Here is a 25,944-nt window from a genome sequence, read left to right as displayed (position 1 = left end):
GAATATCTGAGGGGTTTTATTCAAACCTCATTGGTACTGAGTAGTCAATTTAACAAAAGGGATTAAAATTCTCAGGATTGTCTTAGATATAGTTCTTGCCTCCATCACCATCTCTAACTAGTCTTTCTTTCTCCAGCTTTTGCAGTACTTGTGACCTTTGAATTTGCTACCTGTTTTACAGCTGCCATAATCTCCTATTTGCTGCTGTTAAGTATTGACCAGATTTTGCACTCTAATGATTTCTACAACATAGATTTTCTCTGAAATCCCTTTTAACAGAAACCATGAAGCAAGTGACAGGGTTGGAGTACAGGGCACTTTACTGTCATGCACATCAACACAGCATGCTGCTGTGGAAAGCCACAATAATATTTCACAATGACAGTGACCTGATATGACTGACTTTTCCCATCACAAGCAAGGATCATAAACAGGACAGTTTTATTATATCTCTCGGACCCTTTTCTTTGCTCCAGTGATTGGAGACCTGTAACTACGTCTTGAAGGTAGCCTACTGGAAAAGTAAGAGTTCAAAGTACCACAGCTGTAAGGTGGGCAGCTGCCCAACACCCAGGCCATTTGTCCTGAGTAGGTATAGCTTAATGTGGATAAAGCTGATTTTACATTACTTATCCAGAAAAAAATAAATGTGCTTTAATTATTTTTGATAGGGAAATGATGGGTGAACCAACACTTTTGCACGTCTTCACTAATTATAATAGTGATGATCTACATCTTGCAAACAGCAATGAATTATAGAAGGAAAGGTATGTTTGCAAGATACCTTATGGCATCTCTTTCGGGACATTCCACAGTACTCTGCTGCTAATGAAGTACATTTGCAATGCATTCACTATTGTAATGCAGGAGCCACAGCAATGTGTCCTCAGCAACATGATAGTGACCAGTGATCTGTTTTGGGATGTTGCCTGAGGAGTAAGTATTGGTCAAGATATGGAGGATAATTCATGTTCTTTGAATTGGTGACATATGATTCTTTGCATCCACTTGACAGAGTAATTGGGACTTTGCTTTAATCTCTCATGGGGGGAGCCAGACCTCCAATGGTGCAGCACTCCCTGGGTTATTGTATTTAAAAGTTATTCATTTTGCAGAATGTTGCCCTCACTAGGAAGGCCATGATTTACTGCCCATAACCTTGTTACCCTTGATGGTGAGCCACCACCTAGAACCACTGCAGTCTTTCTGGTTATGGTAGTGTCACAATGGTGTTGGATAGGGATTCCCAGGATTTGGAGCCATTGATGATGAAGGAATGACCCCAGATTGTTCTGCTTGCATCATTAAAGTGGGACTTAAGTCCACAAACTATTCACTCTGCACTGAGAATGCCACCAACTATATTTCACATAGGGTAATGAACTTAATTACAATATTTGTGTAATATGTAGTTGTATTTTTATTTGTGTGCTAGATGTGGGCATTGCTGATAAAGACAGCATTTATTGCCCATTCCTAATTGTCCTTGAGAATTTGCTAGTGAGCCACCTTGAATAATTGCAGTTTGTGTGGCAAAAGTACTTCCATTTGTGCTTTTAGGTGGTGAGTGCCAGAAATTTGACCCAGTAATTTTGGAGGGGTTGGCAATACATTTTGAAGTCAGGATAGAGTGCGACTTAGTGATTATGGAGTTTTGTGCATGCTACCCTTGTCCTTCTAGTGGTAGAGGTCAAGTTTGGCAAACACTGTGTAAAAAAAAGAACATTATGGCTGGTTACCACTGTGCATTTTGTATATGTGAATCCTGAAGACAGTGGACGTGGTGTTGGTTGAACAAGCTGCTATATAATGGATTGTGTCGAGCTTCTTGTAATTGTTGGAACTGCGCCCAGGCAACTGAAGAATATTCCAACCTATTCCTGAGTTGGGCACTCTAGACTGCAGAAAGGCAGATAAATCCCTGGGAATACCTAATCTTTGTTCTACTCTTGCAGCCACAGTAGTTATATGGCTGACCCAGTAAGGTTTTTGATCAGTGATGATCCTGCCCTCCTGCCTCACCTCAGAATTTCAGTGGTGGGTGGGGGATTTGATGATGGTAATGTCATTGGATGCCAAAGGAAGATGGTTGTACTTTTTGTTGGTGCTGGCCATTGCATGGCATTGGTGTGGCACATTTGTTACTCATCACAACATCAGAAGCCTGAATGCTGTCCAATCTTGCTGTGGGCACGCACAGACTGCTTTATTATCAGATGAGATGCGGATGGAATTGAATAGTGTGTCACCTGCGATTTCACAATATGGGGAAGGTCATTGATGAAGGAGCAGAAGGTGGTTAGGCCTGTGGCACTGTCCTGAGGAAGTCCTGCAGCATTGTCCTGGAGCTGAGATGGTTTCCATCTTTTCCTTAGGAGGCTGGCTCACAGAATAATCCCTTTCCCCACTAATCTTCCCTGTAATCTACTCTCCTTGTATCCACATCAAGCCCCAGATTCTATTCACATGGGACAGTGTACAGTTGCCAATTGACCTATCAATCTGTACATCTTTGGGATGTGGAAGGAAACTGGAGCATCTGGGGAAACCCATAGCATCAGAAGGAAAACCTGCAAACTCCACACGGACAGCACCAGAAGTCAGGATCGAACCCGGATTGCTGAAATTGTGAAGCTGCAGCTTTACAAGCTGTGCCATGGGGCCGCTCCAGTGTGCCTGTGCTGATTGTTCTCCAACAACTGCCATCTTTCTGTCTGCAAGGTAGGACACCAGCCAGTGAAGGCTTTACTTTCTGGTTCTCATGGACATCAAGTATGCTAAGGCTCCTCGATGGCACACTCAGTCAAATGCTGCTTTGATGTCAAGGATAGTCATCCTCCCTTAGAATGACCAGAACAGTACATAGTATTTTAGCTGTGGCCTAACTACTAATTTATACAGTTCCAGTATGACCACCTTGCTCTTGCCTTCTTCGACTGAGGCATAGAAGACAAATATCCCATCTGACTCACCAGTCTACTGGCCCCATAGGTTATGAACTGTATTTTAGATAGCATGATGCTGGATGCTGTGAATTATTTCTTGCACACTGTAATGCTAAGCTTGATGAACCATATTTTACATTGTGTGATGTTTAGCGTGAGAGTGTATTTTACATTGCGTGTCACTGGATGCATTGAATTATTTTACAAAACGTGTCACTCCATGTGATGAAGTATACTTTACATAGATGCTTTATTCTCTCTGGAATCCTGGAGGTTTGATTTGGCAAAAATGTTAGAAAAGTACTGATTTGACCTCACATGGACCTAGTGATTTCTGGTTTGTATGAGGCAGATTATGCAATCAACCTACTTTTCCTGAGTATTTTCTTTAAGCAAGGTCACATGTTTATTTAATTTGTTATATAAGACATTTTATTGCATTGATAAATAGAACATGTTGATGTCATTTCTGTCACTGAACATATATGCTGGGGTCAGCTTCAAGATGAATCCAAATAACCAGACACTTTGCAATATTTAAAACTGTGGGAGACTGAGAGTCTGCCAACATGTGAATTTTTCCTTTTGAACCAGTTTAAGTTGCTATGAGCCAAATTCAGAAACTCACTAACCCGATTCTTCTTAAAGCAGCATCCTCCCTCAGTCTGGATACAACAGTTTACTCCCACCAAACCTGCTAGTAGTACAGGTTTGTTTCATAAATTTGCCTTGGTTTGCTTTACTCTCTGCTATTGATGAAATCTTAAAATATCCAATTTATCAGTCATCTTCATGCATTGTTAAGGCTATAATTTTTTTATTTACCATTTGCCCCACCCAGATTCAAAGGCACTAACAGTTTGCACATGGTGTATCCCAAACAGTGTCTTAAAAAAGGGGTGCATCATAATGGAAAAAGGGGTGCTACTCAGGAGCATGCGTGGCAGTTTTTAAAGTTTCTGACCTTTAGAGGGAACATGCAGGTGTGTATCCATAACTTTGTGTTAGACAACTTTAGATTGTTGGCAAAATGGATGATTGTGCCCCCAAAACCTTGTACCCAACCTTGCACTCTGGTGTTAATCTGTTTCTTTAATACCATTACAACCACACCTCCTCTGTGGTTTTTTTTGGTGTCTGCACCTGACTCTTGTCTTAAGACTCTGCAACAATACAGATTTAGATGCAAATGAAGCTCAGAGTTTTGCACCTGGATTTCCCCTACAACTCTGCGTACTGGTTGGGGAGAGCTCCCCCTTTGGGACAGGACTAATTCCTAAGCTGATCCTTAGTGCTTTAAGACAAAAGAGACAACTTAATGTCATGAGAATGATCCTTTATCTTTGACCAAAAGAAAGCAGTTTGCTGTTTCATAATGTTGTAAACTGCCACAAGTACTTTACATTGAGTCCTGAAGAAGGGTCCTGACCCAAAACGTTGACCGCCTGCTTTTCTCCACGGATGCTGCCTGGCCTGCTGAGTTCCTCCAGTATCATCGTGTTTTTCATCTAGGTACCAGCATCTGCAGTCCTTTGTTTCTCTACTTTATGTTTAATAATGTGACTAGTGTTTTGGACCCTCAGCCATTTTTGTTTGCAACATGTGTCACTCGGTGACGGGTCATTCAGTTTGCCAAATGGCGAAAGCGTCCTCAGTGGGTGTACACTTTTCTTTACGTTCAGCACTGAACTTAATAGGTGGGAAATCATCAACAATAGGCCACAGCTAGGGTGTGGTTGTTACATGGATCTTTGTCACGTGGACCCCAATGGTATATGTTAGCCGTACGCAGGTCTGTCTGAAACTTACTCAGCAAGATCCACTGTTGTCATGGTGATTTGAAAGCAAGTGAGCTAACTGTAGGATATGACAATATCAGCCTTCACTCCACTGAAACAGTCTTTGGCCCACCATGTCCACTCTGATCATTTTGTAACCATCTATGCTAATCCGATTTTTCAGCACTTGGCCTGTAGCCTTCTATGCATTGGTGGTTAGACAATAGCCGGAGTACTGGATATAGTTCTAGTTGCCACACTCACAGGAAGAACATGATTGCTTTAGAGAGGAGGCAGATGAGCGTCACCACGATGAAGTATGTCATTTGTGACAGAGTAGATAAGCTGGGTTTGTCTTCATTGGAGGGGAGGAGGCTGGGGGGGAGGTGGATCTGATTGAGATGCACAAGATGTTGAGGTGCATGGATAAGGTAGAAAATAAGAAACTTTTTCCCATTACAGAAGGATACAAAACCAGAGGGGATCAGTTTAAGGTAAAACGTAGGAGACTTGGAGAGAATATGGGGGACAATTTATTTACCCAAAGAGTGGGGTTGGATTCTGGAACCACTTGATGGGGTGGTGGAGGCAGAGAGACTTTAAGAAGTATCTAGACGAGCACTTGAATTGCCAAGGCGTAGAAGGCCATGGGCCAAATACTGGAACCTGGGATTAATATAGATGGGTATTCAATGGTTGGCATGAGCATGAAGGGCTGAAGGGTCCATTTTCTGTGCAATATGACTCAATAACTTTGACCCTAACACCCACCCGATTCTCCTACCGCTCAACACTCAGAGCAATTTACAGTGGACAATTAACCCATCAACCAACACATCTTTGGGACATGGGAAGATGGTGGTGCAACCAGGGGAAACCCTCAGTGTCACCAGGAAGATGTGCAAACTTCATGCAGACAGCACCTGATGTCAGGATTTTACCCTGGGTTGCTGGAGCTGTGAGACCTTCGCACCACCTGCGGTTCCACTGTGCTTCCCACAGTAACTGTACAAAACTCAACAATAATGCTGTGCAAATTCTGCATGTTGCTGTACGTGGGATTCTGATATCGGTGCTTTTGGTCTGGCAGTCTTCCAGGATTCATAATAGAATTATGATCTTGGCTGGGAATACAAGAACAAAATCATTTTGGCATTCCTGGGCAAACTGAATGGCATTCAGGCAGTGTTTTCAGCTATTTATATGTCATAATGTTGGAATTGTCTCAAGGTCAGTACGAATAGCAATTTCTGGCTGGTGAGTGCCAGTTGGGAACTGTAGTGACACACTGTACATTGGCAGCATAGACTTTGAGCAATGATAGACAAATAATGCCTGCTTTATGCCGTGTTTATGTTGTGAAAATGTGGGATAAAAGCACTTTTTGAAAAAGTAAGTCAGTTGAATAGCAGAAAAAACAAAGGAATTTGTAAAATATCAACTATTATGTGCAGGATTCAATTGTACTGTTTGTAAAATTTGATAATCCTTCCAATGATACATTATTTCCTTCTTCTGAAGTTCTTGGGCAGTTTCATGCATTCCATTTCAACAGCAGCTCTTGTATGTGCTGGTCTGGATCAGCACCTACACTGGGCACTGCTACAAAATGAAAGTAACTACCTGACCTCAAAACGTAAGGAACACCAAAGTCACAGGCCTGTCCATATCTTTTCCAAGAAAGGTATATTCATTAATATTAATTTGGTATATTTCTCCCCCTGCAGGTCAACAGGAATCTGGGAGGTGGGGAAATTTTTGAATAGTTCTTACCATTCCCAATACCTTCTTCCCCAGAATAAGTCTAATTTGATGTTAATCAGTTTTATCAGGAGCTGGTGGTGAAATACAATCTTGGACTGTGCAAGAAGTGTTGCAGCACTTCACTGTGCCTCTTGTGTGTGAAATCTCTGATGGAAAGTTGATTGGCCCTTGTGCCTCCATAACAACGAGAGGTTTGTCAAGAACATTTTAATAATTATGGCCTTTCCAACAAAGGCAAAAGCCTTTTCAGCATGTTCATACCAGATGGAGAGCAAGCAGTTGAATTGCTCATGATAGCACTCAATTGAAGGCAATTTTAAATAAAAACAGAAAATGCTGGGAGTAATCATTAGGTCAGGTAGCATCTGTAAGGAGAGAACAGAGTTAACATTACAATGACCTTCCAGCTTTTGGAGGCAATTTTACATTGTGTAGCCCTTTAAGTAGATGCTATTATCTTAAGATTGTGCTGATTATTCACTTCACAGTCAATATTTTAGACAGATCATGATGGATGCCTGTTCTTATGCTAGCTACTGTCATTGTTGGTGCTGGTTATAACAAGCTCCTTTTTTTTAAAAAGAGAACTCCTTCAAATTAGTTCATGGCAATAAAACTAACATTAAAATACATTAAATAACTGGAAATGGAAAATCCTAAACCTACATCTATCTATAAGGAGTTTACTTATTCATGGAAATGAGGCATTTAATGGGCTGCTTCTAATAAGTTTGTTGGTCCAGATTTGTTATGACCTAGGGTATAGACTAAATGGATAAATTGAAGAAATACCATTACATATAGATCATCTAGAATGGTATTTCTACAACTTACCAGAGGTAAAACAACAATTCTTCTTTTATATATAAATCTAGATTGCTTTAATGCAAATTATATTGCTGCTAAAGTTAATTAGAGAACACATTAAAATGCCAAGTAATAAAACATTGATGACAAATGAGCCCCACAAATAGATTACAGCCATATTGAGATTTGTTAGCAGATTTTCTAAGCTGTAGTCATAAATTCTGAAAAGATTGTGGACATCAAAATTAATTTCTCGGCACTGTTGATCGTAAGAGTCAGTAAAATATAATTACTATAGATAGAATTAAAGATTTGGTGCCCTATCCTAGCCATCTGTCTGCCCACATTGAAAATTTCAGTCTGTTCGTGCAGCACAGGGTAAAAGTGTCTCAACATGTACACGAGTAAATGAAGATCAAACAACTGCAGATGCTGGAAATCTGAAATAGAAGCAGAAAGTGCTGGAAACACTCAGCAGATCAGGTGGCATCTGTGGAAAGACAAACAATTAACGTTTCTAGTCTGGCATCTTTCACCAGAAGGAATATGTTCCAGGAAAAATCAATGGCAGATGTTCCATTAATTTCTGTAACTGTCAAGTTCTTGACTCTGGTATTGTGGCATGGCAGTGCCCTGTGTGGGAACTGGACCTGCTTGCAATGGCAAGGTTACGATACAAAATTAAAAATCCATTATCACGGAACAACTCTGAAGAGCAGACATGAGGTAAAGGAAACAAAATTGCAAATGTGGCACACACTGGTGCAGCTCCAGTGACCCGGATTCAGTCCTGAGCTCCAGTGCTATCTGTGTGGAGTTTGCATGTTCTCCCTGTGACTGTGTGGTTTCCCCTGGGTGCTCTGGTTCATTCCCACAATCCCAAAGACACATAGGTTGTTAGGTTAATTGGTCACTGTAAATTGTGCCAAGTGTATAGGTGGGGTGGGACTTGAAGGGAATATGTGGAGAATAGGTTTAACAGACATAGAACAGTACAGCACAATACAGGCCCTTCGGCCCACAATGTTGTGCCGACCTTTAAACCTCACCTAAGACTATCTAACCCATTCCTCCCACATACCCCCCTATTTTAAATTCCTCTATATGCTTATCTAGTAATCTCTTGAATTTGACCGATGTACCTGCCTCCACCACCGCCCCAGGCAGCGCATTCCATGACCCAACCACTCTCTGGGTAAAAAACCTTACTCTGATATCTCCCTTGAAATTCCCAACCATTACTTTAAAGCCATGCCCTCTTGTATTGAGCATTGGTGCCCTGGGGAAGAGGTGCTGGCTGTCCACTCTATCTATTCCTCTTAATATTTTGTACACCTCTATCATGTCTCCCCTCATCCTCCTTTTCTCCAAAGAGTAAAGCCCTAGCTCCCTTAGTCTCTCCTCATAATGCATGCTCTCTAAACCAGGTAGCATCCTGGTAAATCTCCTCTGCACCCTTTCCAACGCTTCCACATCCTTCCTATAATGAGGCGACCAGAAATGGATACAGTACTCTAAGTGTGGTCTAACCAGGGTTTTATAGAGCTGCATCATTACTTCGCGGCTCTTAACCTCGATCCCTCGACTTATGAAAGCTAACATCCAATAAGCTTTCTTAACTACCCTATCCACCTGTGAGGCAACTTTCAGGGATCTGTGGATATGGACCCCCAGATCCCTCTGCTCCTCCACATTACCCAGAATCCTGCCATTAATTTTGTACTCTGCCTTGGAGTTTGTCTTTCCAAAGTGTACCACCTCACTTCCCTGTATTGAACTCCATCTGCCACTTCTCAGCCCAGCTCTGCATCCTATCAATGTCCCTCTGCAATCTTTGGCAATCCTCTACACTATCCACAACACCACCCACTAGGTTGCAGGAAAAATTCAGTGGGAACAAGATTGTACTGTAAACTGGCATAGACTTGATGGGCCAACACAACCTCCTTCTATGTTGTTAGGAAATAGAGGTATCTGGGCTATAACAAAGTAAATACTGGAAATATACATAGGCCCATTAGGATCTGTAGCTGAAGGAAAAAGGGATGAACAAGTTGGGCTAAGGTCCTGTTGCATATCTCTTGTCCTTTTTACCTTAAATGGTTTTCCCTTTCCAAATATTTGCAACATTTCCCAGTTTAGGCACTCTCCCAGGAGTTGGGGCAGAATTCCATAGTGGGTGAGATGGAGGTGGAAATAAAAGACTCTTGGGAAAGAAATGTGGTGGTTGTCGAGGACAAATTCTGCATCAGAGATTGGTGCCTGACGAGAACAAGAATTTTAAAGAAGCAAGAAAAATATGAATACTCTTCAAATGTGGAAATAGGATAATCCTTGTGCAGTTTGGTGTATTCTGATTATCTGTAAACAGCAATCCTGATATGATAATTCACATGAAGATTATAAAGTGTTGGAAAAGCAAATCTAGATTTGTGCCTCCATGGTGAAGCAACACAGAGGGCTTCCTCTCAAAATTAATTGTTTCATGTTTTGCTCCAAGGCAGAATAACTTACAACTATACAGTATATTCCTTAGTGAAGGATTAATAGGCCTAAAGGGCAGTAGAGAATTTTAATGGGAGAAAACAGAATCTGCAATCATAAGGGTAATAGAAATTGTAGTCCATACTGCTTTGTTCAAATTGTGACTCAGTGTTACCATGGTTAAATCCCATTGGGTTCAGTTCAGTCATGGCCCAGACTTTGTTGTCTCTGTGCTGTAGGAACTTGGCCCAAAGCTTCTGCTGGACTACAGATGGACACTAAAAAAACATGAGCGGGAATAGACCACCTGGCACTTCAAACCTGCCCCACGATCAAGGCTGATCTGCCCAGGCCTAAACTCTTCAGGGTCAAAATTGGGACTCTGGTTAGCATACACATTTCCACTGGTTCTAAATTATTACAGTAGACACTTGACAGGAGCACAGTCATCATTATTTGTTCCACATATTTAGAATTTGAAGGGGCCAAAATGTCATGTACCTTACTCGTATATATTCCATGCACTTTATAATGAAGAGTCAATAGGTAAACTTCACAAATGCTGCTTAACCTAATTGTTTCACATCAGGGGCCTCGGTCCTTTTGCCCTCCTTTCTTGTACATGCTGCTGCTCTAATAATTCTGCAGCGTACTTTAAGGAATTATATTACTTGTTCCAAACTGGAACCAGTAAAGTAACTGACTGTGAACTTTCTTCCGTGGGCTAAGCATACTGCCTCCCTCTCCTCCTCTGGAGATGGACTAACTGATGAGCAAATTAGGATTGGGCATAGACTTCCGATTACAAAGAGCTAGTGAGATCTGAGCAACCTTGGCTGCATACACACTGTTTCCAGAAACTTATTGCCTGATAGACTCATTTAAAAATAATCTGTCTGCTTATTCATTAGCTGGCAAGGCCATTTTTCTGAAACTAGTCTTGAAACTGAGAAAAATCAGTGTTTTAATATTTCTTTAATGTGTTTATATTTCACTAAGGGCCAAAAGCTTTTACTCCTCTGCATTTACATTACCGCAGAGACTACTTTTTAAGTCAGTTGGTTTGGATAAGAAGTGCATTTTTTTTTCCTTTTCATTATTTTTTTTACCCTCCATGCTGTTTGCAAATGATTCATGTTCCTGCTTTTGAGAGCTTTGTTTTTGAAATTGGCAAATGTTCCAGCATCTGCTTTCTGCCCAGTTGAGAGCACTGATAACGGCCTGTAAAAAAAAAAGGACTTCTAATCTAATCACTGACAAGTCCCGTCTGGTGCAAACTGTAGCTTATTTTAGGTTCCAGTAAACCTGTTTTCTTGAATATTGAAAGCAGATAATTTCTAATGAGCTTTTAGGTTGCTAGGCTGAGGTTATTATTGTACCACCAGTGTGTTTGGTCTTCTCTCATGAATTGGTTAGTTGTTCACTTTGTGCCCAGGAATAAGGGAAGTCTGAAGCTGGTCTTCACTGTGACTCTGCATCGAGCAGCAGTTGTAAGAAGTTTTTGTAGACCTGCTGCTTAATGAGGGTTAAGCATTCTGAGTTGTAAAGTTCTAGAAGTGAAGGATATAATGAGATAATACCTAGGAGGATATTATCTTTTTATACCCTCCCCCGTCCCCCCCCCCCCCCCCACTTCACCCTGCCCACAAACAGGCCAGGGATTGATTTACCTGCAACAGAACAAACCCCTTCCACATCCCCAGTGGCTGAGTGACTTTATGCAGTGAGTTGCATAGGCTCCGTGTGTTAAAATAACCAATAGCTAGTATGCAATTGATGCCACCTTGCATAACCTGTTGAGAACAAAAATCAGCCTCGGTTCTCGTCAGATTGCTCTCTGGTGACATGTGGGTGTTTGTGTATCAAACACGGGAAGGATTGAGCTTCCTAGGGTTTGAAGAACCTGCTGGAGTGTGCTATCAAAGCTCGTGTGGAAAATGGTATTTGTTTGAGCAGGATCTTGAAGGCTAAACAGCCGGGAGAAAATTGTCCAAGCAAAAATAGCTACTTTTTAAATAACCTGAAGGGAGAAAGATGGAAAAGTTTGAGGTGGAGAGAAAAGTATTTCATTGACTTGACTTTGTGTTCCTCTGAGTCACCTTGCCTTGGTGTGAAAGCCTAAGATGTGAGAGGATTGAGTGTGTTGATGGTGTATCTCTCTGCCTCACTACTTTGGGACCATCAGTAAGCTGTAAAGAGAGAAAGCAGTGCCTTTGATGGCTTGCATTCATCTCCCATTGAATATGTTTGCTTTATTTCAGTGTTGATCACAGAACTAAAGTGCTGAAAGAGTTACAAGTTTGTATATATCTGGGCTTGATGGTTATTACTGAAAAGAAGTCAAGGTTTTGGCCAAAAGAAACACAGTTGGGGAGGGCGGGGGGGTTGGTGGATTTAAGTAAACTGCAGTAGTGTTAGAACAGGGCTTCTCCTCTGAGGCTTAAATCCCAGGATAAAATTTGACACAAGTTTCTAATTTACTTTTATAAGCTAAGTCAAAAGCAGTGTAACTGAGCTATGTTTGTGTTAGGCCTCAGTTGTGTTCTCCTGCTGGTGGGAAAAGGTGCTGAAGGTTTTTCCCAGAAGCACTTGGAGATAATTTATCTGATACCTTTCCTAATACGTACTTATGTTAATAAAAGACAATTAATTACATCATCTGAAGTTAGGCTACAGCATTGTTGGATTTGGATTCAAATAAATAAGCCTGCCTTTTTAATAGTTTAGTTTGTGTGGGCAACCTGTCTCATCATGTGATGTTATCAATTACATAGCTTACCTGACTTGTTCCTAAAAACTCGTACAGCTGTAGGTATGAAAAGGTCCAGCGGGGGACCAAGCTGCATCTGGGTTTGGTCAAAGAGGAATGCTCCTGGGTTATTAAATGAAGGAAAATGGCTTGTTTTAAAAAAAAGAGTTGAGCTTATATTTTAATTAGGAGCTCACGGCACTGACACAGTATGTTTTGTTGATTAGGTTTGGCATTTGGTCAATATTTCTGTGTTTGAATTGCTTTCTGTAATCTTGAGGCCCGATCTCTGCACTTTCATTTGCTTCTTACATATTTTCTGCTCAACAAGTGTGGAATCTCATTGGCGAGGAAGGGAACACTTTTCCCACATTGGATACCCATGAATCATTCCATAGTCAGGTACAGCACAGTCAGATATAAAGCTCCCTCTAACTGTCGTTACTGTTACTTAGTAAATGTTTAAGAAAGCAAGGCTCCATGTGCTTGAATGGTGCTGTGCTCCCACTACAGGGAAACACATTTGATGGACTTGTATTAAATGAATTTTAAGTCACAATTTGAAAACCACTGCAAAATAATGAGAAAAAAAACATTTTCTTGTGCTCTGGAGTTGTTACTTATTTTAATTAGTAATTGGTAATAAATTAGTAATTGTTAGTGTGATTGAGTCTGTGTACCTGTAACTGCTATTGATTTAGTTTCAGTATTAGGATTATTCTGGCCATTGCGCACTTGATTAGCTTTCCTACATAGTCTTCTGCTCCTATGTTGTGAAAAAGCACCATTGTGGTGCGTTGTTTGAAGTGGTTTAAAATACACAGACTGAAATTTTGCAGCTGTCCAAAGTCCTCTGTCCTGTTTCGTTCCCTTTACTGTAATTCACACTCTCGAGTAGACAAGTGAGGAAAAGATAGAAAATAAATTTCCAGTAACACTAGGTTTGTCAATGTCTTTTTAAATGTTTTAATCCATTTTCTATTTGCGCTTGGGTGATTTGATCATTTAACACCAAATAGCATTGAAATTGCCTTCATGAGATTGCTTGCTATCCAGAGGTAGATTTATCAGCTTAGATTAACCCAATTACTGTTCAGTCTAAAAATGTTACATAAGTTGAGACAGTTTACATAGTAGTTCTAAAATGTAAGAATAGTGAAATGAATCAATATTTGCAACACATGTTGAGTTAGTTTGTGATTGGAGTGTTTTTCCATATCCCGAGAGTACAGCAGGTTGGATACTGGGGCGATATTTATCAGTTACTGTACACAGTATCTACATTAAAAGGAGGGGGAAAGCAGTTCCTAATTTTTCTTTTGTTGTTGTGTAGGTAGCTGCTCAATTGCTCAAAACCATTTCACCTGGACCTTGCAGACTACAGCTGTGATGGCATATCATAGTTTTATCAGGAGTGTGCCTAAGTGATAATCTTTGCTTGGCAAGACAATATAATGAAGCTGTGCTGGAAATCTGGAACAGGGAATGTGTTTCCCTGGCAAACACGAAACATTGAACTGTCCTGGTGGACAAAGCTCATGTTAGGCTGATGGATTGGGAGGCAACCAAGCAGGTTGTTTACTCTTAAATGATGTTGAGTTACTTGACAGTTGAAGCTTCATTGATCCAGACAAGCAGAGAGCAATCCAACATATTTTTGATTTGTGCCCTATAGACGATGGAAAGAATTTGTGGGCTCAGGGTGAATCGCCAGTATTCTAAAGCAAGTGTTTCACTTCCTGAACCCACAAACCCTTCTACCATCTACAAGGCACAAATCAAGAGTGTGATGGTATACCATCCTCTTGAGTTCTATTCTGATAAATACTGCCCACAGGATGTATGGCTGGAGGTAATCAGCTGATTGTAATGCCACATAGTACATCAAGGGAAGGAACTTAAACTTTCCCTATTGGAGAGCGTTGGTCATTGCCTGGCATTTGTTTTATGTGAATGTTACTCCATCCCATATACCCTGCTAAAATTTCGTAAGGATCTCACTAGCACACACACAAGCACGCAGACAGGGAGTAGGATGAGGTCACATGACCCTTCAAGCCTGCTCCACCGTTTTGGAAGATGACCCTCAACTCCACACTCCTATCTACCTGTGCTAATCTTTCACCCCTGTGCTTACCTAACTGTGTCTTACAAGTATTCAAAGACTACTTACACCGCTCTTTGAGGGAGAGGCGTAAAAGCAGGTAAAATGAACACACCAGCATCAACAGTTGGGGCCTTAAGCAAGTGTTCAAAACTGACATCATAACCTCCTTTGTCTCTGCATAAAAATACAATTTCAAGCCATCAAACTAAGTATGTTAGCTGCAGATTATTTAAAAATGTACCCATTAATATTTCTAATTACATAATGCAAATCCAAAATTTTTTTAAAAGTTCAAGAAAAGTTGAAACAAAAATGATTGGAAAAAATTTCAATAAAACAGCAGAGGTACAACTTTGCACCAGCTGACCTTTACAAAACTGCCATAATTTCAAGAAATTTGTGTGAGCTGGTCTTTCATGAGGGTAGGTCTGTGTTAATGAGCAGGAAAGGAATTTGACAGAGCTTTTATTTGAATCACTGTAAAAATCTGAAGAATCGTGGGCATAACTTAAAACTTAAAGTGGCTTGCGTCACTTATGCTTGAATTTCCTCCTTTTGACCTTCTACACTGAAAACTGCATGGCACCATAGTTATGTTGTGAATTATCAGGGTATCCAGGCCAATCAGTGCAGTCATTCCACCCTTGATTTGAATTTTTGTTTTGTTTGAAGTGTTGGTTCTGATTTTTCTGTCATGTGCTATGTGCTCCTTGCTGTAGGTGAGCACTTGGAAAATCTGTCCAATTGCATCAACATTTTAGGGACAGAGCATTTTTCTCATCTGCATGGAACAGTGAAAAGATTTCTGGCAAACAAATGAATGAGAATTCTCCTCAAAAGAAATCTTTTGAATGGCAGCAAATATAAACCGTGGAAAGAGCACATGCATCATTTCATTGGCTTCTAAACACTGTTAAACGAGATGGAGGTTGCTCAATGTCTGTGTTCATTGAAATGAGATTTAATCCTCTCTGTGTCTCAGTCCTTCCACTGTTCTGAGCTTTGAATTTCTAAGACCTTGTGCTTGAGAATTTATCCTCTCATCCACCCTCCAACACGAAGGCTGCTTAAAAGCTAATGTTTTAAGAATGGTGACGTTAAAGAGGAAGAACAAGCAGAGTACAACGTGTGTCAAACTAACTCTCGGCTGCTGTCTTCCGCACTTTTTTCCCATTTTTCTGAGGATTGGCCTGGTTTCATTATTTACACAATAGATGCATCATCAACTTTAGCTTCAGTTACATGCTTGAAGAAGACATTGAGGTGGCTTCAAAGCCAAGTAAATTGTTGAATGGTATAAAAGGCAAGGCATTCAGTTTCAGTTCGACGCCCTGTCATCTGTCCTGATTCACAGATTTGATAACAGTCTGTTTACTTAATGGTCTGCTCTCATGGATTCTTTAGAAATAGCCTTCAGGCTCCCAGGGCCCGCTGGCCACAGGTTGAAAGCCACAGCATTACACATCTAGCTGTCTTAACTGACTCCAACCTGCTGATCTCAATCACCCTCCCTATCCCAGCTGTTTATCTCCTGTGTAAAGAAATACTTGTTGTTAGCTATCCATAACTTGGCAAATAAATGCTGTCCCAGCCAACTAGCCCACATCTTATGAATGAGTACATTTAGAAAACAACTTGTGCAAATCATGATCCTGTGACCTTTGCCATGCTGTCCTGATGCATCTGAAAGTATTGCTGTTTACCATTTCCTCTGGTGTACCTTGCTGTATTCTCTTCTTTGAAATATCACTTTTAGTACTTCAGAGGTACTTTTCCCTCTTATTTTATTTGTTGTAATAGCCTTTGCGCAGATTGACTTCATATTAACTCTACCATATTTTAGTTATTTTTCTGAATATATTTTTAAATAAATTTACCTCAGTACCTTTAATGTAGTGAGTGGATTGCCCTCCTGTTGTAGAGTTCTTCTGATTTACCTTTCATTGAATTTCCAATAAGAATATGCATTGGGCAATAGCCTTTGGTTCCTTGCATATCTGTTTTTGCTACTAAATATAGCAATGGTATAGAGAGATCTGCATGATTGGAGATGTAGCTATTTTCAGTTCACTCTGCATGGCTGATTCCACATTTTAAGTGAGATGAAAAGCTGAGCAAATTGACATTGTTAGGCACTGAACACCTATTAATTATGATGTCAGAAAAAGTGAAGAGAAAATGCTTCTATTTCTACAGATGCAGACTGTCATTTACATAGGTTAGTCTTGATAACTGAGTATTGCTTTTTCATGATGTACTCCAGTTAATTGTTGCATACAATGTATGGAAATAAATTGAGTTATTTGCTGGTTAAGGTTATTGTAAAGATACTGTGAGCAATTTTGTAGGCAGGGCTAAAAATAACGAAGTGGATTGCATTGACTGCTTGTGGAAGGGACTGCAGAGAACCAACAGCCCACCGTAGTGCACTCGTCAGCCCATTCAGACTTGGTGCACATTGCAACGCAGCTGAACAGAATGCGTTGAAAATCCGATGTGGGAACATTGGGTCTCTCCCTCCGTCCCGGGACTCATGGTTCAGCCCAGAGCATTCCGTGATGACCTAATCTGAGGAGCTGGATACAGTTTGTATTTGGCCATCTAATTCGACCCAATTCATTTGAAAGGGGTTTTTGATCTTCACTGAATATGGATGTTTTTTTAAAATCTACTTTATGTTAATGAATGTTTTAATTAACTTGCAAAGATTTTATGACTAATTTATTCGTAATATGTAACTTTTTGGAAAAAGGATTTTTCAGATATCAGGAAACAGTGAGTAGGTAACCTGGTCATCAGGGCAGTCTGTGGGCAGGGCCTCCGTTTGCATTGCCTATGGCCTGGTTCCCATTAGCTCCTAATGGAATGGTAGTGGCTGCAGGGTCTTATTCATTGAGGCTAGTGCAGAGTGGCTGGGGTGACCACAAGGCATAGGTTGAGGCCAGTGCAATCCAGCCCAGTGACATCAGTGATGATAATAGTGTTGCAAAACTGCAACTGGGATTTTAAGTTTGAATGTTGACCCTATGGCTATGTTTTTGGTTAATGTCTGCCATTTATATTCCCTGTCCAAGTGCTTTGTTAGGATATTTGAGGTTCTTAGGATTTTGAAAGAAACTAAAAAACAAATAACGAGAAATTTCAGTGTCGATGGGGGAGCTTAGTAGCAAGGCAGGATCTAGAACAAGGGACTTTAAACTTAACATCAGAGGCAAACCATTCAGGAAAGGTTAGGAAATATGATGTCATTGCAAAGGCTGGCAGAAGTGCCAAATTCTCTCTCTCAAAACTGCATAGAAAGTTCAGAGGTAGAAATAATTTTGGATTTGTTTGTTGAGAGTATTAAGGGAAATGGACCCAAACTGGATAAATGTAGAGAGGTTACAGATGAGCCTTGATATGGTGAATTGGTGAAATGGACAGAGTGACTTACTCCACTGCCTTTCCTGAGCTAATAAAAATGGGAAAGCGATATTCTGCTTATGGTTCCTAGTCCTGACATCATTGTGAAGTTTACCTTAATAGGGCACTATGAAGGCAGACATCTCTGATGGCCTTGAATGGAAAGCCTCATCATGGGAACAGATGTGGCGGAGGCAGAGGAACTGGGAGAAGGGGATGGCATCCTTACAGGCGACAGGGTGGGAAGAGGTGTAGTCAAGGTAACTGTGGGAGTCAGTGGGTTTGTAGAAGATGTCTGTGGTTAATCTGTTTCTGGAGATGGAGACAGAGAGATCCAGAAAGGGGAGAGGGGTGTCTGAGATGGACCAAGTGAACCTGAGGGCAGGGTGGAAGTTGGGGGCAAAGTTGATGAAATTGATGAGTTCAGCACAGGTGCGGGAAGCAGCCCCAATGCAGTCATCAGTGTAGCGGAGAAAGAGTTGGGGTGCGTTACTGGTGTAGGCTTGGAACATGGACTGTTCGACGTAGCCGACAAAGAGGCAGGCATAGCTGGGACCGTTCATGACACTTGTGTAATTTGTAATCTGCGTTGTGGCCTTCCCCATCAATCCACAACTGCCCCCCACCCCATTCCCAAGGAAAATATTGAGGACACTGCATATTTAAAAATGATGGCAGGGAAGAGGGTGGAGCTGTGATGTGCAGGAACAGGAGTTGAAATTTTGAAATTCAAAAAGAATATAAAATTACAAATGTTGGGAACTTGGATTTAAAAATAGAAAATAGAAATGTTATAAGAAAATTGGAAAAGAAGAGCAGGGTCAGCATTTCTGGCATCAACTCTCATTAATGGTAAAACAGTGTGTGAATGCACTATGCAGGTAGGAGTGGGAGGCTTGGAGGAAACGTGCTATGTGGGGCATGTATAACTGATCCAAATGATCTGGCAGAACCTGCAAGGATTCCATATCACCAGGTTAATAACCTGCTTATGACCTGGCAGCAAGATGGGAAAGCAACATATGATGAGATTGGCATTGGAAACAAATGGTAATGGTGCCAGTGGAGTCAAACCCTCATGTTGTTCGGTAGTCTACCACAGACGGTCTCTTTGTTCTGCGCTCTTCTCTACCACTTAAGCTATATTTGATTTCTAGCCTTCCTCAGTTATGATGGAAGGTCATTGACCTGTATTGTTAACAGTTTCTCTCTCCACAGATGCTGGCTGATCTGCTGAATATCTCCAGCATTTTCTATTTTTATTTCAGATTTCCAGAATCTGCAATTTCTTGCTTTTCTAATCAGAGGCATCTGCTACAGCACACTCTTGCCTTCACATCTACACAACAGTTCATCGATCCTCAGTCTGACAACACCCCTTTAATTCAACCCTTTATTTCTTCTTAGCTACACTTCACCTCAGTGACGCTGGGTTTGAAATGTTGCTCTCGCCACTTTACTTTCTAAATGGATTGCACTAATATTGTTTCTTTGACAGTCGGTCTTCAACCTCACACCAGCAACTGCGTAATTGTGACCACTAGGCAAATACCCCCCTGAATCTTGCAGCTTTGAATAGAGCAAAGTAATGCATTCCTTTATTATTTGACAGTGTGGGATGGACAAATGTTCTTGTTTATTTTCATCATATTGGCAGCACAGCAAGAGACGATGTTGTGGATTTAATGCAGCACGAATCCTCTAGCGACAACAGTTGTACTGAGAAGCTACTAACTTCAGGGAATAAGTAGAGAAAATCACAATTATTTACACACCAGTAGAAATCAACAATCTGTAAAAACAGTCTGTACTTCATTCACATGTTGAACAGCTTTGTTATACCTCAGTCTGTGGGTCTGAAATAAACAGCTGAATTAAGAATAAAATGCCAATAAATTCGTGCGGTCCTGACATGTTTAAACTATTTTGCAATACAAGGATTCTAAATCAATCTAGGTTGGTGTGTGTTTACAGAAAGTCAGGCAAGTAAAAGCACTGCCAGCTACAACAAGCTGATCTGTAGTGTTCCATGGTTTAAAATTGCGATGTGTCTGGCTGTGGGAGAGAGGTGAGGTTTCGGGCTGATCACATACCACTGTTAGAATTAACATGGGATAAATCTCTTCCTTTAAAATGCTCATGCTGGCAAGGTGAAGAGCTATTTTTCTCTTTTCGAATCATTGTGAGAGTAGCACAGACAGTGTGTGAGAGTACGGCTGAGGTGAAAGTGCCAGCTGTTTGAGTTATCGCCTAAGATTTCTCCTCCCTCTCCTGTGTCGTCAATAGTGAGATCCTGCCTTGAGTATTTAACATGTATTTTTCCTAAGCCGCAGTTTGACATGATTTTAAGTAAATTGAACTGCGAGGTGGTCAAGGCTTGTTGAACACTAGTGTTGTTACGAATGGGCCTTGTAGAAGAGAATGCTGTAGGCTTGATGTACAGCTTTGGTTGAATCAGCTGTTCTGAGCCGATGGAGCAATTGGGATTCGATAACAAGCTTTGGTGTTCCTCGGCTTGTGAAGGCGGTGAGTATGGGTAGGTGGTTGGGGGCAGTAAGGAGTTGGGGAGGGGATGAAAAGGGAGAGAGTTCAAAAAGCATTTCTTTCCTGTTGGATCTTTAGTAATTCCTGTTCTTCTGCAGTGAATACGTGCCAGTGGAGCCCATCTTTATGAAGGTGTCCACTGCTGAACTTTGTAAACTCAGATCGGGCCGAAGGGCCTGTTTCTGTGCTATGTTACTCTATGACTCTATCTGTGCCGGTTGGTTCATGCAGAGCGTCTACTTACCAAAGGGGCAGTGCAGAAGTTCCAGATCTGGGGTGGGATTTTCAATGTTAGAAGATCTTGCCCTCAGCTCCTACATCCTCTTTAACATGGTTATTATTTTTTGGATGCTTGCTGGTATGAATTCTGGTTGTTTGGATAGACTCCTGCTGAAGTTTATGGTGTGTAAGCAGAAAGGCCAAAGGTTTTCATGTCCAAAATGTTTGATGTGCTTGCACTTCACTTTATCATGGAGCATCTTGCTGACATTGATTGGATTTTCCACCAAAGCAATGCTTATTTGGGCAAGGAAGTGAAAAGAGGAGTGGGGTCTAAAGTATTCTCAATTATTTCTGAGAGCCTTACCTCAGAATGCGACTCAAATGATTCACGTTTTACTTTTTATCCATAAGTCTCCCTGCTTCTGGAACATTGCCATTAGCTTGACTTATCTTTGTGGATATAGACTATGCGTGATGATCAAAACTGGTGTGAGGTTCTAGATTCTGAGTCAATGCACCATTTCAGGATGGCCAAATATTTATGTAATAAAATTGTAACTCTCTTCTGTCCTATGCCATACTGAAGATAGAAGGCTGTGGACCCTGGATGTAATATTCCAGCAGTGTCTGCAGTATTTTCAAACATCAAAACATGCACTTAACAGTTGATGGATTAAAGAAACATATGAATCACAAGTGAATATTAAATTCATGTTGCCTAAGAACCTTGCTTGTACTTGGGGAATCTTAATGAATGCAGTTTTATTTTGCTATTTTCCATGGAAGAGTCCTAAAATTGAGCTGGGGCATACAAGGGACACACATTTTCAATGTTCATTCCAGATCAATCCCACATTTTTATAAACAGAAAGAAAAATCACGAATGTTGGAAATGGTAACTAAAACAAAATCTTTGAAGCTCTGTTCCAGCAAATGATTCTGACCCATACGTTTTGTTTCCTTACGCTGTCGACCTGGTCTAAAATTTTCACGTTTCCTGTTTTCATTCTGTATATTTACACTTTGTGTGGTGTCTGAAATTCAGTTTTTAAGCACTATCCACAGATCCCAGGAAACCATCCATCTGGTGTGCTGATATTTTAGCTTGATTCCTTCTCAGTTTATTTAGGAAAATCCAATGGTAAGACTTGCTTATTGTTTCAGGAGCATACTTTTTAAAATGGGATTTTGACAATAGCGAGATTTCTTCTATCATTGTTTTCTGTAGACTGCCAAAGAGAACTTCTGCTGATGATATTACTACCTCCTTTTGGTCATCAGGGACTGGTATTCCAAAGGCAACAACTGTATTAATATTTACAGGTGGTGCCTCACACTTTAACCCTGTGGCTTTCTTGCCTGGGATTCATGTAAATACTGAACTGAGAGCCACTCGGAATAAGAATTGAGGGTGCACAGAAGCAATTAAAATTATTTTGGTCCCAAGCTGTTCTCATTCTTTCTCGCTCTCTCTCGCTCTGTGCAAAGCAAGTTCATTTCAGGTGGGAGGGAAGGGTAACCAATCATTTCCTCAGCATTAATCATTAACCTTTTTGGAATCAAACAGGTAAACATCACTGGAATTACCTTTGCCAAGAACAAACTGTGCTAACTCTCAGAATAAAACACTTCTGTGAAGAGTTATAAAACAACTTTGTGTATACATATGGTCCATCAAAACACTTCACATTGAACTTCAAAAGGCTGTGAACAAATAGTGGAACTATAGTCCTCATTTGCATTACTGTGAAAGAAATCTGCCCACATTATCAATGTAAAATATTCTTTCTGTCTCTAGCTCATCTGTGAATTGTGAAAGAATAGCCTTTCACCTGCTGTTGTCTGATTCCTCTTTCTAGAACCTCAGGAACTTTCACAGCCCTAACTCTGTGGGCAGCACTGGGAACGACAGCTGCCTCTGGGAACCGAATGCAACAACAGGAAAGACGTGGACATGCCGCCTTTACGATTCTTCTCCCCAACCAGGCACAACACCCACCTGCAGTCCTGAACCACGGCATCATGGGGACTTGGAAAAGCCCTCTACCAGCAAAGGGGAAACCAGCAGGAAGGAAATGAAGGTGTTTGGAACTGTGAAGCAAAGCTGTCAAAGAGGCGAGAATGATAAAGACTCATGGAGGAGGGGGAAAGCAGCAAAGGATGTATTTCAGCTGGATGGTGAACTGGACATTGAGCAGATAGAAAACAACTAGGTTATCAGGTTCTAAAGTGCATGAGCAGAAATGATCTATAAAATTCTGCGGTTTGTTGCATTTTTTTTTAGTTGTTTTGAATAGTGCTCCAAGGCACTTGGTCAAAAACTTCATATCTAACATGTCCATACCTAAAAGATGAATTTGCCAGCAGAGAGTCAGGCAGTCATGGTTCAATGGGGCATAAACAAAGGGGATTGGAGGTAATTGTTAGTTTTTAACCTGTTCATGGTACAACAGTTTAAAAATGCCCATGTCTTGGAGGTTAAAGCTGGGCTCGAGGGTCACACTGTACATGTTTTCAATACAAGCTTAATCATAGTTTTTTTTATGTGTATAAACTGTTTCAATGCAGTGTGAACGACATTTATAACTTCGATCTAGTAAGTGACACTTCACCACCTACACCCCACCAAATCCAGTAAATGAATGTCTAACAGAGATGCCAACTTTCCAACCACAAACTGTGATCTCAATGGATTCATGCCACAAATGCAATCTGTCTCATGCTGCACACTTGCACTCTTTTTGTTTGATTTGTATTTTCTTATATCTATACCCACTTTTTTTTAAAGAAAAAGTCTTATTAATGTTTATTTTGTGTCTTTCCATTTTCTTCTTGCAAGCAAACTTTTTTGTTACCCTTTCCTTAGCCACAGCGTGCGAAAGCGAGCCGCTCTGGTTTTGACTGCAGGCAACACTCTCCGGCATGTTTGTACTGCTGATGCCTGTACTGCATTACTGCAGATACTTTTTTTTCTCCCACTTCCAGTGAGTGGAAAGGAAAGGATCAAAATGTGGGTCTCCCTGCATTATGTTCGCATTTGCTGGCACTGAGACGCAGCCGTGTGCTCTTTCAGAGAGTGAACACAGGCACAGCGGTTGCCTTCTGTGCTGTAAGTTTCCACAGAGCCACTGGTATCTTTGCAAGACTTATCGATAGGCTCTCAGCCAAATGACATTAACAGTCTTAACTGGGAGATGGTGACAGCTTATGACAATGAGGAGAGAGGAGAAACAAAGTATTAATATAATCAGTGTGATTCAAAAATATTATACTGGCTTGGAACAATAAATAAGAGGAGTTCTTATATAAATGTATACAGGTTGAAGATGTACTACTTATGGAAATTACCTGAAATCCTGCCAAAATCAGGAGAGTTGGCATCACTGACTTTGGACACCACCAGATTTCTGGTTGTGTCTCCTGCAGACTCAGGGTGTCCATAATGGACTTGTAGTATGAACATTTAAAAAAAAACCCACTCGGCATTGATAATTTATATTAAAATTGTTCAAAACAAGACAAACATGTTTTCTACTGCATTATTTTCTATCACTGACATTTAACTAACTATTTACAGTCTCAGCCTTTGTGATCAGCTTAAGTGGAAATTAGGATATTAAAGATAAAACCAGTGCTTTTGGTTTCAGGTGGACCTTGAGAGAATGAATACAATATATGAGGTAGGAATGAGGCAGGGTATGGAAACCCTGCACTTTTGTGAGTGTGACTTTCTTTGTTAAGGTATTACGTTCTCTGGAATAACAGGAATTCTAAGAAAAACAACTTGGAAGTATTTTAAACTTTTTTTTCCAAATGTAGACCAAGCAATATTTACACCTATACAGTACTTACCTGCATGTGCTAAGGCATCTGATGGGAGCACAATCAATTGTTTTATGTTAAGACCTTACAACTCACGAAATGCTGTCAAATACATGATGACTCAGAGATGAGCCACAAAATGGAGTGGCCAAATGCAGTTTTCAAACCATTAGTAGCAGCAATAATGCAACACTGCGTAACCTGTTTGCCTTACTTCAAAAGCTTACACAGTAAATGCTACAGTTATATGTGGCAAGTCTGGGCATTTTAAACTTAATGAACTTTATGCTAGCAAATCTGGGTGCATATTCTGTATAAAAGACTGCTTACATGCAGTGAAAACATGGGCTACAGTTGCTGAAATGAATTGGAGAACACTACTGTATTTCAGAATGTTTATTACATGGTTTTTACCTTGAAGCAAGATTTTCTCTGAAGATCCAGGACATGTTCTGAATCAGTAAACTTGATTGTTATAAAGTGAGTGTCTTCAGCAAAACTGTATCATTTCCTGTTGTTTTACAATGGCTGTTCTCAACTTTCAATAAAAAAAGTGAAGTAAAAATTATTATTCCCCTCTTATTTTACTGCTATTGTATCTGTTCACTGTTTCCCATTACCCACTCTGAAATTGGGAGGAAAGAGGTAAGGTTCAGGCCTCTGTGTTGCTATTCTTAACATCATAATTATTTATCAAGCTTCTACCAGTGTGCGGATGACTATATCAGATATTTATTTATCAGACTTTATTTGTGGGACTTTATTTGCTGTTACTACCTAGTTGTGTCGTGATACAACTAATGATATCCGGCCAAGTCAACTAACTCAATCTCAGCAAGGAAAAACCCTTAAGACTGAGAAAAATATCTTTTGATTGTTTTTCAGGAAGTTGAATTCCCTCTGGGTGTTTTATTTGATTTTCTGAGCAGAGAATCAAATTATGACGTTGTGACAACAGTCAGCTTATTTGTGGATTTTGTGGTTTGACAAGAAATCAACTGGTATAAAAACAGAAAAGGCTACAAACACTCAGCGGGTCAGGCAGCATCCGAGGAAAGAGAAATAGAGTCAGTGTTTCTGGTCAAAGATATTTTGTCAGTTGCAAAGAAAGTTGGGGAGAAGGGAATTTTGTTGTTAGGATAAGGTCAGGGTTGCAATACATAAATTGTAGAGGTCATCAGTTGATGGATTATTGGAGGCAGTCAGAAAATGAAAACACTGTCCAATTAACTTAATTTCATAGCTTTTAGCTTTCCTCTTTCTAATTTCTCCCATTAACTCACTGACTGGATGAGAGCCACAGTCTTGAAACGCCAGAGA

At 40.5% G+C, this 25,944-nt stretch overlaps 1 protein-coding gene across 7 annotated transcripts in view; it reads left to right on the top strand.

Moving 5' to 3' along the window:
* The window catches only part of fam53b (family with sequence similarity 53 member B), a 90,225-nt gene extending 65,042 nt beyond the window's left edge, over nt 1-25,183 (top strand). For 5 of the 7 annotated variants that reach the window (XM_052027827.1, XM_052027821.1, XM_052027826.1 and 2 more), the window contains one exon: nt 22,662-25,155. In XM_052027827.1, the coding sequence (XP_051883787.1) occupies nt 22,662-23,015 (354 nt within the window). In that variant the 3' untranslated portion in view covers nt 23,016-25,155. Of the gene's footprint in view, nt 1-22,661 lie in introns of all 7 variants that reach the window. The other 2 variants (XM_052027823.1, XM_052027822.1) reach the window with 1 other exon arrangement.
* Nucleotides 25,184-25,944: the final 761 nt, after the last annotated feature.

Source organism: Pristis pectinata, chromosome 12 (genome assembly GCF_009764475.1).
Source record: "Pristis pectinata isolate sPriPec2 chromosome 12, sPriPec2.1.pri, whole genome shotgun sequence".
Lineage (NCBI taxonomy): Eukaryota > Metazoa > Chordata > Chondrichthyes > Rhinopristiformes > Pristidae > Pristis > Pristis pectinata.
This window is presented reverse-complemented; position numbering and strand designations above follow the sequence as displayed.